Below are 14,076 nucleotides of genomic sequence, written 5' to 3'. Positions count from 1 at the left end.
GAATTGGGTTTGAGTGATTCATCAAAGTAACAGTAGAATTTCAAACATTTTAATTTTCAGAGAGACTTTGACCATTGTCATTTGACATTGGATTGATAAGGACATAAAAGTTTTAATTTTGAGCAAACATGCCATCAAAATTATTCAAGAACAGAATGATAACAATCCTGCCAGATACAATATTTTGCTGCATCATAAAATTTAACAAACATGATCATTTATCCATCTTTATTTCAATACAATTGTCAACTGAAGCACAGCATCATTTATCCAAGTAGCACTCTCCTTTCTTTATTACCTTTAGAACAAACACTAACTTTTGATTAAACTTTACCATTTCACTTTCAATTGAAATTGATTCAGCTATCTCTGAACAAAATTTCTAATTGAAATTTCTATACAATTTCTTCTCTTACCTGAAAACATGAATGGACTCATCCAAGACAATAGAAAATTGATTCAAGTGTGTAATTTTGGGTAATGGGTTACCCCAACAGGTATAAAATGGTTAACCAGTGTTGACCTTTCATCCCTCACAATGACAATAAGAATGGTCCAAATCAATAGAAAAGGCAACCTACTATAAGTATCTAGGGGTGTTACATGGTTAACCAAATGCTCCATGACATTTTGCTGTCCCAGGATCAATAAAATGCCCTTTCCAATAGTTTCAGCCCTGGTCCTTTGTAGCGAAATACATACCTCCAGAAACCAATCAACTAATACCATTCTCTTCATTTCAAAAGTAAAAAGTCTTGCAACAGCGTAACAGTAACAGTTTAATACTACAAAGACATACTAAGACACTTACTGGGTAATTCTTTATGTCAGCTTTCATGAAAGCTTTTTATTGCTACAGTGCTTAAAATAGAGGAAGTTTTTACCAAGACACCATCACACAAAACACGTCTGTATGACTACCTACTTAATCATTCTGTGTAATTTGATGTTTCATCATAATCTTTCAACTTACTATAAGAGTACATAACACACAGTTAAATGGCAAAGAAATATGATAATTGACTCTTAAATGTCAATTACTTTACTTGGTTTATAGAACTTTTTACTAAAAACATTTTAAAACTTTGACTCTATGAAATCCCTTTAAACAATAAACTGTTACCAGATGGGTAATACAGTTGAAATGAAGTCAATCCTGTTGGAAGATAAATAGAATGGCGTCCGTAAGGGTGCCATGAATATTTATCTTCCACCAAGATTTGCTACATATCATTGTTTACCCCATCTGGTTACAGTTCAGTATTTATATTTCCATTCTCAAATATCAATTAAAAATCAAAATAAAACAAAAATCAGGAAACGTTAAAATTACTCGCCTAATCAAATGCTGATGTCAGCAAGTTAGCATCTGAGAACAGCTATAATGATATTTTTTGTGTCATCATAAATAGCAATTGTATGAAATAGTATAGTCACTAGATTATTGATATAAAAGTGTAAACTATTACATTTTTTTGTTCATTTGAAATGAAAGTGATTTATTGCAGGCTGATATTTCATTAATAATTGATTCAGCTCTCAGTCAGATTTCATTGAAAAGTTGAAATTATAAATGGAAGTTGATCCTTTTAGTAAGTGGCAACATTTGAATGCAACACAGAATGTAAAATTGATATCACATTTATAGCTACTAGGATTACCTCTTGGTGGAGGTTTCACCTTGACAACTAAATACACTCCCATCTCAACCCCAATACTTTCATAGAACTAAACGGGGAAACTGGTGGTAGAATGGAACTATAAGGTAATATTTCTCTCTCTGTAACTGTCTCTTTAGGCCTGCCCTGTGGGACTGCTTTGACTGGATCTGATACCAATGTTTATACATTTCTAAAATAACTTTGGTAAATTGATTCAGTAATTTCAGGGCGTCTCAACATATCCTGTTGATCTACAAGAAGATCTTTACGTTCATTATCAGTGTGTATCATCTCTTATGTCTTTTAACCCATATGGTGTTGGGAGCATGGTCCTCCAGGAATTATTATCTTATAACTGTAAATGAATTTTTAAAAATCATTTACCTTTTTCTCATTTTTCAAATATTCAGCTAATTAAATTGAAAACGGAAAATATTTTCAAATATTCAGCTAATTAAATTGAAAACAAAAATATTTTCAAATATTCAGCTAATTAAATTGAAAACGAAAATATTAAGATGGTAATCTTTATCATTTTTCCACTTTAAAATTTTCTGCTATATAAACAATTCTAAAAAGCTACCAAATAAAAAACAAACACTCCGCACTAATTTGAATTAAGATCATCAACAATCCTTATATGGAATAGGAACCGAGCACTAAAGAATCTGCTGTAACAGGAAGCCTGTAACATGCACGTTATCAATGAATCTTTCAAGAAATGTTGTAAAGAAAACTTTGTCATTTTTGAAAACTGATAAATTTACAAGCACATGCAATGCCACCATATATCCCAAAGCTGTGAGACATAAATTACAAGCTGTATCCTGTGTCATACTGATAAAATACCAAAATCAATGATGCCTCGCAGCTAACTAAAGCCACCACTTTGCCCTCCAGTTGTGATGCAAGTGTTGTTTTGTCCTATGCTAAATTACGACTTTTAAATTATTTATCTCTGTAATATCTGTCTGAGAACCAGGTCCATGTATCAGGCCCCATTCGCTGTCTCACTGCTGTAAACGGTACTCATCAATTACATCATCTATAATAAATTTATGCATTCTCTTGGGTTACTCAATGGAGTTGCTAAGTGAGTGCTTAAAATGTTCTAAGTGATGATATTTTTAACTGACTGTGGCATATTTTGGCTGCACTTTCAAGTTTTCTACACAACTTTGAAAACCTACTTTACTGCCAAACTAAAATTAATAACAAGTGAAAGCTGCAACCATTTCGTGGTGTAGATAATGTCTGAAAGTCAGAATCAAACAAAGCCACAGCACCTGTCGGTAGGTTGTATAATAATATAACACAAGACTACTTAAATCAATGTAAGGTATAAGTATGTAGGTCTAGCTAATTCTATACTAATCTTTGTCTATTCAGGTACAGGAACTTCAGAATGGTATCACAGAAAAAGGCTTACCTTACCGTATTGATCAAGCAATATGTATATGTCTTGTAATAAGCCCACCCATATCTTTAACTTTATACTTAAATTACAAATGTTCTTTTATCGCAATTAGTCCATTTTGCCTTGAATCAGAAGTTCTGTGTCGGCCCCTGTGCTTATTGCATGATAAAGATGGTACTTTTATAATTGATATAGCATATTCATTACAATAAATGTACACAAAGTCTCTACATGCCTCCATTTATGATCATTTCCAAACCAAAGTCAGAAAATCTGTAGACATTTCAATATGTGGTCGGTATTAACTATAAACACACATTCGCCCTATTAAGACTACAGAGAGCCCTCAAATGAAAATTCACCCACATGCAGCTTGTGCAGCATTGAACTTTACCTGTGAACATGCCTACTTCACCTGTACATCTTCGCATGCAGATTGGTCATGTTGTTTTTGTGGTGACCTTCTGAACTTCACATAACGTCTTGTTGTATTTTCAATTGGACCCACTTTTATTAATTTTAATCTGTTTTGGTATCGTTTTAATAGATACTTCTCACCTTAAGCATGTTAAATGCTGTCTTTGCATAATTATCAAGCAAGTTTTCTAAAAACCTTTTTGAATCTTAAAATTTGCCAAATGATGTGTATACATTCGAGCTTTTAATGGTTCAAAATTTCTTAAAAGTAGTTTATATGCCAATGTTTGGTGAAGAGAAAATAGGTGCAAATATCTTATACTAATGAAATAAGGTAGTGATCAGCTACTACAAGGACACCAAACATGAAAGTGACCATGGCTTTTTACAGGGAGATAAGCCCAGCATAAAAAAAAACATTTATCACTTAAGAACAAACATCTGAAGTATGTGGAAAAGTTTGTACATATCTTTATAAGTTATTCCAAAGTAGCTTATCACACATGTGTAACCAATCAAAACTGAAATCATACATTGAAAAGGTTAAAACATCATATAGGTAATATAACAATGTTTGCAACTTCTTATGAAAGTGTAAAGAGATTCATCTATTATGTAAAGCTCTCACAATGGTACATGACACAATGTCATTGGGTTTTTTTGTTTAGACACCTTACACTGTTGCAAATCAAATTTAGTTAATAATTGATAACTCACAACTATATATAGGTTGTGGAGGTGGGTGTGAATGTATCTGGGTTGTCATACTTAGTACCTACAATCACATAGTATGTAATAACCATAATATCTAGACCTAAATACAAGCTGGCAATCACCACAATATTCAGAATGGGTCTTTCTGGCAATCACCACAATATTCAGAATGGGTCTTTCTGGTAATCACCACAATATTCAGAATGGGTCTTTCTGGCAATCACCACAATATTCAGAATGGGTCTTTCGTAAGTGACATTGGGCATTTTTTAGGTCTGTTAGGTAGTTTAGGACCTTGATACATGTATAACATACATGTATGTACCATGTATCTATCTGACAATAGACAAAGGGTTCAAAGTTATAATTTCTGACATAAAGCAGAGACAACAGCAATGACAGAACAGTTTTTGGCATTTCTTCTAAACAGTTACCACAGTTACAGGTGAATTTATTACATGTATTTAAGCCTCTAGAATTACTTTGGTACTAAATCAATTAAGACTCCTTAAAACCAAGCTACCAAAATAGCATCCAGGATTCCAGGTACATCATTCTCACACATCAGTCATATAAATCACGATGTGTAACTTCAGAGTTCACACTGCCAAACAGTTTAAGATATACATGATCCCAGTCTATATTGTACAGCTGCTTGAGAAATCCACCCTTTCTACACCCAACATACATTGCACTTGTAAGCAATCCTTTTTTTCATTTTCATCATTACAAAAACACCTGTTGAAATAATACTCAAAATGCCAGACATGCTACTGTATTCAACTTTCAACAAGTTCATGTGATGGACACATAACTTTTGACTCAAATTAAAAAAGAAGGGCTTATTAAAGGACAAATATATAGTATTTGTTGATCATTCTACTAAACAGCAATAGATATTGGTGGGCTTATTACAGGACAGTGAAATAGCATTTGTTGATGATTCTACTAAAACGCAATAGATATGAGTGGGTACATTACTGGACAATGAAATAGTATTTGTTGGTAATTCTACTAAACAGCAATATATATTGGTGGGCTTATTACAGGAGAAAAACAGCAATATATGTTGGTGGGCTTATTACAGGAGAAAAACAGCAATATATATTGGCGGGCTTATTACAGGAGAAAAACAGCAATATATATTGGCGGGCTTATCACAGGAGAAAAACAGCAATATATAATGGTGGGCTTATTACAGGAGAAAAACAGCAATAGATATGGGTGGGCTTATTACAGGACAATGAAATAGTATCTAATGGTAATTCTACTGAACAGCAATAGATATTGGTGGGCTTATTACAAGACAATGATGTAGCATTTGTTGGTAATTATTCTGAAAAGCAACAGATATTTGGCAGCTTACTACAGGAAAATGAAATATGTGGGCTTATTATAGTACGATTTAATAATATTTGCAGGTTATTCTTCAAAACAGCAACAGATGTATATGACTGGGCTTAATAACATTTAGCAATGGAAATGAATACAGTAAGATTTTTAACATGACAAAGGACTGATGAATTAAATTTACAGATCAGACGCTGCTGACCTTCGGACTTTAAAGTCATTCAGTGATTACTTAGAAACAAAGGCATTGTTATCAGCTTATTGATGTCATGAGTGTATTTAATAGTCAAGCTCCTGGCTGGGTGTCAATATTGCCAGCTGCACAACCTAGTTTGCCCTGGATCTTTATGATGCAGTCACCTTTCATTTTCTTGCATCAAAAATATAATTCTCATAAGATATAATATCAGGACTATACATAACAATTAAAAAGTCTGTAATATCTGGGTTTACAATGATAGTTTTGATTTTCCTGATTATAATCCTTCCTGATATCTTTTGTAGTGTTACCCTACTTATCCTGTAGACTCCGAACATGCAATATCTGGGTTTACAATTGTAGATTTGATGTACAAGATATTGTTCCCGGAATCTATTGTAGTTTAACCCTGTTTACCCTAGTTAACAAAGGTTTGTTGTCATGTACAGCCATGTATATACTTATACTGGGCAGAAATCCTACAATCATACTAGTGGCCAGGAAATCCTACAATGTCATCTCATATGGCCAGTATTTGTAAGATATAATGTCTGCATCAGAGGTTGTAACATACTGGTGGTAGATTTCTAGGAGTAGCATGGCAACATCTGTACAACACCTTTATACCTGTAATCAATATTACATGTCAGAACATGTTGAGTTAAGTAATTAACACCCAGCATATAGGTGGTCTCTGTTTAATTATTCCAAGGAAATATGCAGAAAATAACAATGGATAAAGTAAATTGTTATTCCAAAATAAAGATTTACCATTGGAAATCAAACCTTGCCATATGAAGCCTCAGAGAGGAGAAGAAAACTTCAACATTTCATCTCACACCAAAAATGTTCATACTTCTTGACAAAGAAATTAATTTAGCCACACTAATCTATCTTTCTACAACATGCACATTTTCATCCCAGCAATGACACCACTGGTATTCTGTGCTAATTATTTACAGCCTCACGTATAAATTACAAGCAAATTTATTCAAATTTAATCTCATAAACACAATTTTTTTTGACAGTTTCATTATTAATGAAATTACACTGATGTTTTATTAGAAGCAGACTTCCATCATTGACAACAGAAATTGTTTTCGTATAATCATGTATCAAAGTCCACAGAGACTTTTCTAAATCGAAATAAGTTTTCAGAGGTATACAATAATTGAGGAGCAGCCAGGTTATCTGTACATATATACCATTAGGTAAGATCCTAGGTAATTTGTTTTCTCCAGAGTGATAGATTGACGACCTTTTCCATACACAAATATAGCCGAATCTTACTGTGAGATTCAATATAATTTCCCCTACAACAAATTATATCAAATTGATGATATGAATTTTGTATGATATCCAGACCACTGCTTGGAAGGAAGAAAACTTCAGGTAAATCATTCTTTTAGTGCTTTTCTGTGACAATGTAATCCAAACCTAAGACTACAAAATAATATTCTAATCACAATGTTAGCAAAGATCACACTTTATGTCGCCAAGCTGTAAATGAAGACATGCTAGCTGATACATTTATGTAGGAGTGGCTCTGACATCAGCGCCTCAGGAATTAGTAACCAAACTATACATTCTGCTGACTACAAACACTTTAGATCTCCTAACAGCAATGATGACTATTCAACTTTTTGTATTGTATGGCTGTCATTACAATTATCTTGAATGAGACATTGTTCAGTGTTTCAGTTTGGACCAACTTCGGTCTGTTTTCAGTTTGGACCAACATCAGTTTGTATTTCAGATTGGCTTAACGTCGGTCTGTATTTCAGTTTCGCCTAACATTGGTCTGTATTTAAGTTTACCTAAAATCAGTCTGTATTTCAGCTTGGCCTAACATTGGTCTGTATTTCAGTTTGGCCTAACATCAGTCTGTATATCATCTTGGACTAATATTGGTCTGTATTTCATTAAGGACTAACATTAATCGGTACTTCAATAAGGACAAACACTGGTCTATATTTCAGTTTGGACCAACATTGGTTTATTTTTTCAATGAGGACTAAAATTGGTCTGTAATTCAGTTTGGACCCTTTATTATAAAAGTAAACTTCCATTGCAGACAGTCACCCTTGATAATAAAGGTTAACTTCCATAACAGACAGTCACCCTTAATAATAAAGGTTAACTTCCATAACAGTCACCCTTGATAATAAAGGTTAACTTCCATAACAGTCACCCTTGATAATAAAAGTTAACTTCCATAACAGTCACCCTTGATAATGAAGGTTAACTTCTATAACATACAGACACCCTTGATTATAAAGGTTAACTTCCATAACAGTCACCATTGATAATAAAGGTTAACTTCTATAACATACAGACACCCTTGATTATAAAGGTTAACTTCCATAACAGTCACCATTGATAATAAAGGTTAACTTCTATAACATACAGACACCCTTGATTATAAAGGTAAACTTCCATAACAGTCACCATTGATAATGAAGGTTACCTTCCATAACAGTCACCCTTGATAATAAAGGTTAACTTCCATAACAGTCACCCTTGATAATAAAGGTAAACTTCCATAACAATCACCCTTGATAATAAAGGTTAACTTCCATAACAGTCACCCTTGATAATAAAGGTAAACTTCCATAACAGTCACCCTTGATAATAAAGGTTAACTTCCATAACAGTCACCCTTGATAATAAAGGTTAACTTCCATAACAGTCACCCTTGATAATAAAGGTTAACTTCCATAACAGTCACCCTTGATAATAAAGGTGAACTTCCATAACAGTCACCCTTGATTATAAAGGTTAACCTCCATAACAGTCACCCTTGATAATAAAGGTTAACTTCCATAACATACAGACACCCTTGATAATAAAGGTTAACTTCCATAACAGTCACCCTTGGTAATAAAGGTTAACTTCCATAACATACAGACACCCCAGATTATGAAATTTAACTTCCATAACAGACAGACACCATTGATAATAAAGGTTAACTTCCATAACAGTCACCCTTGATAATAAAGGTTAACTTCCATAACATACAGACACCCCAGATTATGAAATTTAACTTCCATAACAGACAGACACCATTGGTTATAAAGGTTAACTTCCAAAACAGACAGACACCATTGGTTGTAAAGGTTAACTTCCATAACAGACAGTCACTCCAATTATAAAATTTAACTTCCATAATAGACAGTCACCCTTGATTATAAAGGTTAACTTCCATAACAGTCACCCTTGATTATAAAGGTTAACTTCCATAACAGTCACCCTTGATAATAAAGGTAACTTTCATAACATACAGTCACCCTTGATAATAAAGGTTAACTTCCATAACAGACAGTCACCCTTGATAATAAAGGTTAACTTCCATAACAGACAGTCACCCTTGATTATAAAGGTTAACTTCCATAACAGTCACCCTTGCCCTTGATTATAAAGGTTAACTTCCATAACAGTCACCCTTGATTATAAAGGTTAACTTCCATAACAGTCACCCTTGATAATAAAGGTAACTTTCATAACATACAGTCACCCTTGATAATAAAGGTTAACTTCCATAACAGACAGTCACCCTTGATAATAAAGGTTAACTTCCATAACAGACAGTCACCCTTGATTATAAAGGTTAACTTCCATAACAGTCACCCTTGCCCTTGATTATAAAGGTTAACTTCCATAACAGTCACCCTTGATAATAAAGGTAACTTTTATAACATACAGTCACCCTTGATAATAAAGGTTAACTTCCATAACAGACAGTCACCCTTGATAATAAAGGTTAACTTCCATAACAGACAGTCACCCTTGATTATAAAGGTTAACTTCCATAACAGTCACCCTTGCCCTTGATTATAAAGGTTAACTTCCATAACAGTCACCCTTGATAATAAAGGTAACTTCCATAATATACAGTCACCCTTGATAATAAAGGTAACTTCCATAACAGACACCCTTGATAATAAAGGTAACTTCCATAACATACAGTCATCGTCTGTGATAAAGATTTTCTTCTTTGAGCAAAATGCCTGAAAAATTATATATGACACACAGGAAACTGTATATGAAGCATTGTTGAGTGAGAAGTTGTCAGTTGTACATTTATGTTAAGTGCTAGGAAGCATTTTACAGATTGTCTAAAACAAATTGCATAAAGTTGGAAAAATTGCAAACTGTTTAAATATGTGAGATGGTTTTTCTAAAAGTCATGTGCTATATACAGAAATGATGGTCATTGTACAAAAACAATGACGTGTGAGAGCATGTTGGCGAAAAACTGAAAGCAATGTTAAGATGTTTGTTAAAAAATACAAAATTGTACAAGACAAACCCATGACATCACACTACCTTGTCAAATTTTGAGCTTGCATTTCTGGTATCACTTAGTAGATTGAATTTCATTGATCACAACTGTAAATCAGTATATATGTTCTGTATTTAAAGTATATGTATTGCCAGGACTTCAAAGCTTGTCAGTCACGCCAAATAGTTCCCAAGATATCAGGACTCAAGGCAAATACATCTCCCACTGCCAGATGACAAGAAAACTTGATATAGATTTTGTATCACATGGTAGTTGAATTGTAGACAAGAGACTGGCAGAGTTCTAAGGAATAAAATGGATCTGTCTTTAGTTCAGTATTGACCATAAATACAATGCTATGTACTTTGATGATAGAGCTTACACAAAGGAAAACCAAACACATAACTAGCTCTATCAAAAGTGTCAACTAGTCCTTTATTCTGTCTGTGATCAAGCTTTAGAAAACTTTGACCAGATTAATGCTTTTGTACCCAAGTCTACTCTCACAATTCAAAATCATTTGAAGCTGTTGGCAAAATACATCCTTCCCTCCTGTCTTCTACATCTAAACAGATTTTGAAACGAGCCTAAACGGTCATCCTACTAATTTAATTGAACATAGTATCAAACTCGTCCAAGATCTTAATTATATACATTGTGAGGTTTCATACCAAGTCAAAAACCTGTTCACATTCACTGAAATTAGTGTGTTCTCGTGATTCAATAGTAATAAAACTAACTGTAAAGGGTCATAGCTCTGTATGTTACAAATGAATCAATTCCATAGTCAAACTCCTCTGAAATCATCTTTCCATAAGGCAGCAAACCCATTTCATCAAAATATGCTCATATTTACTCCAATGATCATGTTCACAAGGTCCATCGCAATAAATTTGCAAAGGGCCACATCAGACATTTTGTCACACTCATCTGAGATCTTATTGACATAAGGCTGAATATCAAGTTTCATATTTCCTCGTGTCATGTTCACAAGGTCAATGACAATAAAAGGCAATTACTCTGTAAATTTTGATAGCAAAATCGGTAGCTCTTCATTCCAGCATGCTACAGGCCCTATATCAGCAACCTGGGCATTTTAGTTATGGAAAAGAAGTTGTTTGAAAATTTGAACACATTTGACCCTGTGATCTTGAAAATGGGTCAAGGTCACTCATTTTAACAAATGTGGTAGCCCTTCAACCAATCATCTTACAGGCCCAATATCAGCACCCAAGACCTTTGGGTTATTAAGAAAAGTTGTTTGAATGAAAAGTTCATACATGGCAGACGTCACATTATAGGGGTCAAATTACTTAAATATGTCACCTCACAAGATCAAGAGCTTAACTTGAAAGAATTTTTTACTCAAACTCACACTTGACAACTAACACCAACATTGCAAGTTAAATATCATCACTCTCAATATTCATGGTTTTAGTGATTTAGCTTTTTAATGGTTTTTATTTATTTTAATTATGACCATTACAGACATTGACCTAAAATTGTGATATGACCTTTAAAGATGTAAAGGTCAAATAGTTAAATCAACTTGATACTCAAACAAATCAATTGCAGTACAAATATCATGATGTTAAGCTAAGCCTCCTAATTACACAGAACAGTGCTGCAACATTTCAGTAAGAGATACATATGGCATTGTATTTACACTAGCACTTCCAAATTGTTTGAAGGGTATCGAGGCTTGCTAAAGCTGCTGAGTTTCACCTTAGAATTCTACATGCCATAACTGTTAAATCAAAGTCATTATATGCACAGTGATTAGAAGATTAATGTTATTTTAACATTTTCAAACATTAAACTCTTATGCATAATCTTTGAAATAGGTCTATGCTATTGATTTTTACAAACTTGTTATTAATTTACCTTAAGCACACTTTAATAAAACAGATATATTGACCATTGAAATCTTGGTTAATTCAGAGAAACAGTGTTTTAAAAGGTTTCATATACAGCATTTGACCTCAACACTAAAATTGTTATTCTCACTATAATATATATATTTTTTATCCGTGTATGCCACTAACTCAACACAAATGCAGGTTAAGATGTGAGATGCATCGTTCTATTCCTACCTAGGGCAGGTTTACTTATTGTATTTCTATGGAAAGGAGCATCACAGATTGTCCTGCGTTCTAAGGAAGACATTTTACTCCAGTTGTTTTAGATACATCATGTGGCATGCTTCTCACATTTTGTTCAATTAGATAGCCACCAGCTATTACAAGAACACCCTGCCACAAAATGACTATGGCTGTTCATGGGGTGATAAACTCCAAAATAAACATACTGGCCCAGTACAGGATTGAGGCACAGCATGGTTCTGAAGCATGATTTGTACTAATGAGTTCCTTAATTCCATTCTTCTTCAGCCAAAAGATCAAAGAAAATTGAGGTCATTTTTATCAATGACTATGTTTACAATGGTGAAGTGAATCTGCTTGGAGCTGAACCCAGGACCAATTGCTATGTCCTAGATAGAAATATTCTAATAGAAATTATTGTGTATAGTGGTTCAGGGCCATAAATGGAATGGTAAGGTAGCACTTGGCCCCAGTAGAATGGAGATCCTCCAAGGTAAAAAGACACAAATGTCTAGTCAGAAAGAAATGGACACAATTCATTGAAACAAGTATGAAGGAAGTCCTATTTTGCTGGTAGCAGTTTTACCCATTTCGTTTCTTTGTGTCTGGGTGTCTGAGTAGTCTGTATGTAGCTTCCTCACTGAACAACATGTAAGAGACATGGTATATAAAGCAATTAGGGTGAAGTGTCTTGACTAGGACATGATCACAACTTCGCTGAATGATCTGTAATCTCACCACACAATATGGCATATGGTGTGTTCAGATAGAATTGGCTTTGCAAATCCTGTTCACATTTTTTCTGTGGTCATGAGCTGTTGAAATGGTTTTATGAATGTTAAGACAAGATGACTTGCCCTTTCAGAACAAAATCTGTTTAGTTTTTCAGGGATAACAGCAGGATTGTGTTTGTTTTTCAAATATTTCCCAGATCCCTACATAAAACACCAAAGTAACTGACATCATTCTCATCAGATCAAACCATAACAATGGCTGGCTTAATTGTTCAGAAACTGGCCATGATTAGTAAAAATGACAGTTCAGGAATGGTTGATAACAAGGCTGTTATCAATAAATTTGATGGAAATAAGTACTAGTAGCTGTACATGTCCTGCTTGTCAATGTTGTATATGTACACAAAACATGTAGTTAATGTTTTCTTCATAACCTACTGAATGTTTTTCCCAACCAATTACATTGACTATAGTCTGCTGAGTTTTGAATATCTAAATTATGTATTTGATATTCTTGACTTTTTATTCGTCGTGCTAGTCTATAGAGACACACAGAAAAATATAATTGATAATACTTGAATATCATTATACTACCTACCGGTCTCTGGCAGCATATCTAGATATTCTACATGAATACGCAAATTTTTATATACATGACCAGACATCGCTGCAATCACGGTATGATACACGTACGTACATGTACATTACAATTTTAATGTAGGTCTTTATAAGTGCATATGCACACATGCAATTAATGGGAAGCGCCACGGGTTGACGTGGCTATCGTGACTTCGGTGTTCTACGTAAAACTCGGTGTATTTATCAGTATTTATCAACACTTACTGGGGTCCGTTTTTTCAGCGTAAAATTCTTCCACAACAGTAGACGAAACTGGTGAAAAAATCCCATACTGTCACGGTCATTGGCGAGATATGGAACCTGTCGAACAAAAGAAGAAAACAAGCATGATTTATAGGCATTTTATTTACGATTCACCATATTGTAGTCTATGTTACAGGGATCGCACATCTACATGCAAGGTCCCATGTACTTGGGCCAACTGATAAGAAAATTTCAAGCTAAATTGTCTATGACATCGACGTATATATTCTTAATTCAAGTCACATCGTCCTTTTTGAGCCCGCATACATGCTTTCTCTGACTGCTTCGTATGTCTACACCTCGATAAGGCCATTATTT

General features: G+C 33.9%; 1 protein-coding gene across 1 annotated transcript in view; it reads right to left on the bottom strand.

The window, feature by feature from the left end:
* Positions 1 to 13,785, bottom strand: part of LOC132549823 (ATP-binding cassette sub-family A member 2-like) — a 71,835-nt gene extending 58,050 nt beyond the window's left edge. The window contains exon 1 of the mRNA XM_060213796.1: positions 13,720 to 13,785. Within this exon, the coding sequence (XP_060069779.1) occupies positions 13,720 to 13,785 (66 nt within the window). The remainder of the gene's footprint in view (positions 1 to 13,719) is intronic.
* Positions 13,786 to 14,076: the final 291 nt, after the last annotated feature.

The sequence above is a fragment of the Ylistrum balloti genome, unplaced genomic scaffold (assembly GCF_031769215.1).
Source record: "Ylistrum balloti isolate Yb309-2 unplaced genomic scaffold, AGI_CSIRO_Ybal_v1 Utg370078, whole genome shotgun sequence".
NCBI lineage: Eukaryota > Metazoa > Mollusca > Bivalvia > Pectinida > Pectinidae > Ylistrum > Ylistrum balloti.
Note: the sequence above shows the minus strand (reverse complement) of the source record. Positions and strands in the feature narration are given on the sequence as shown.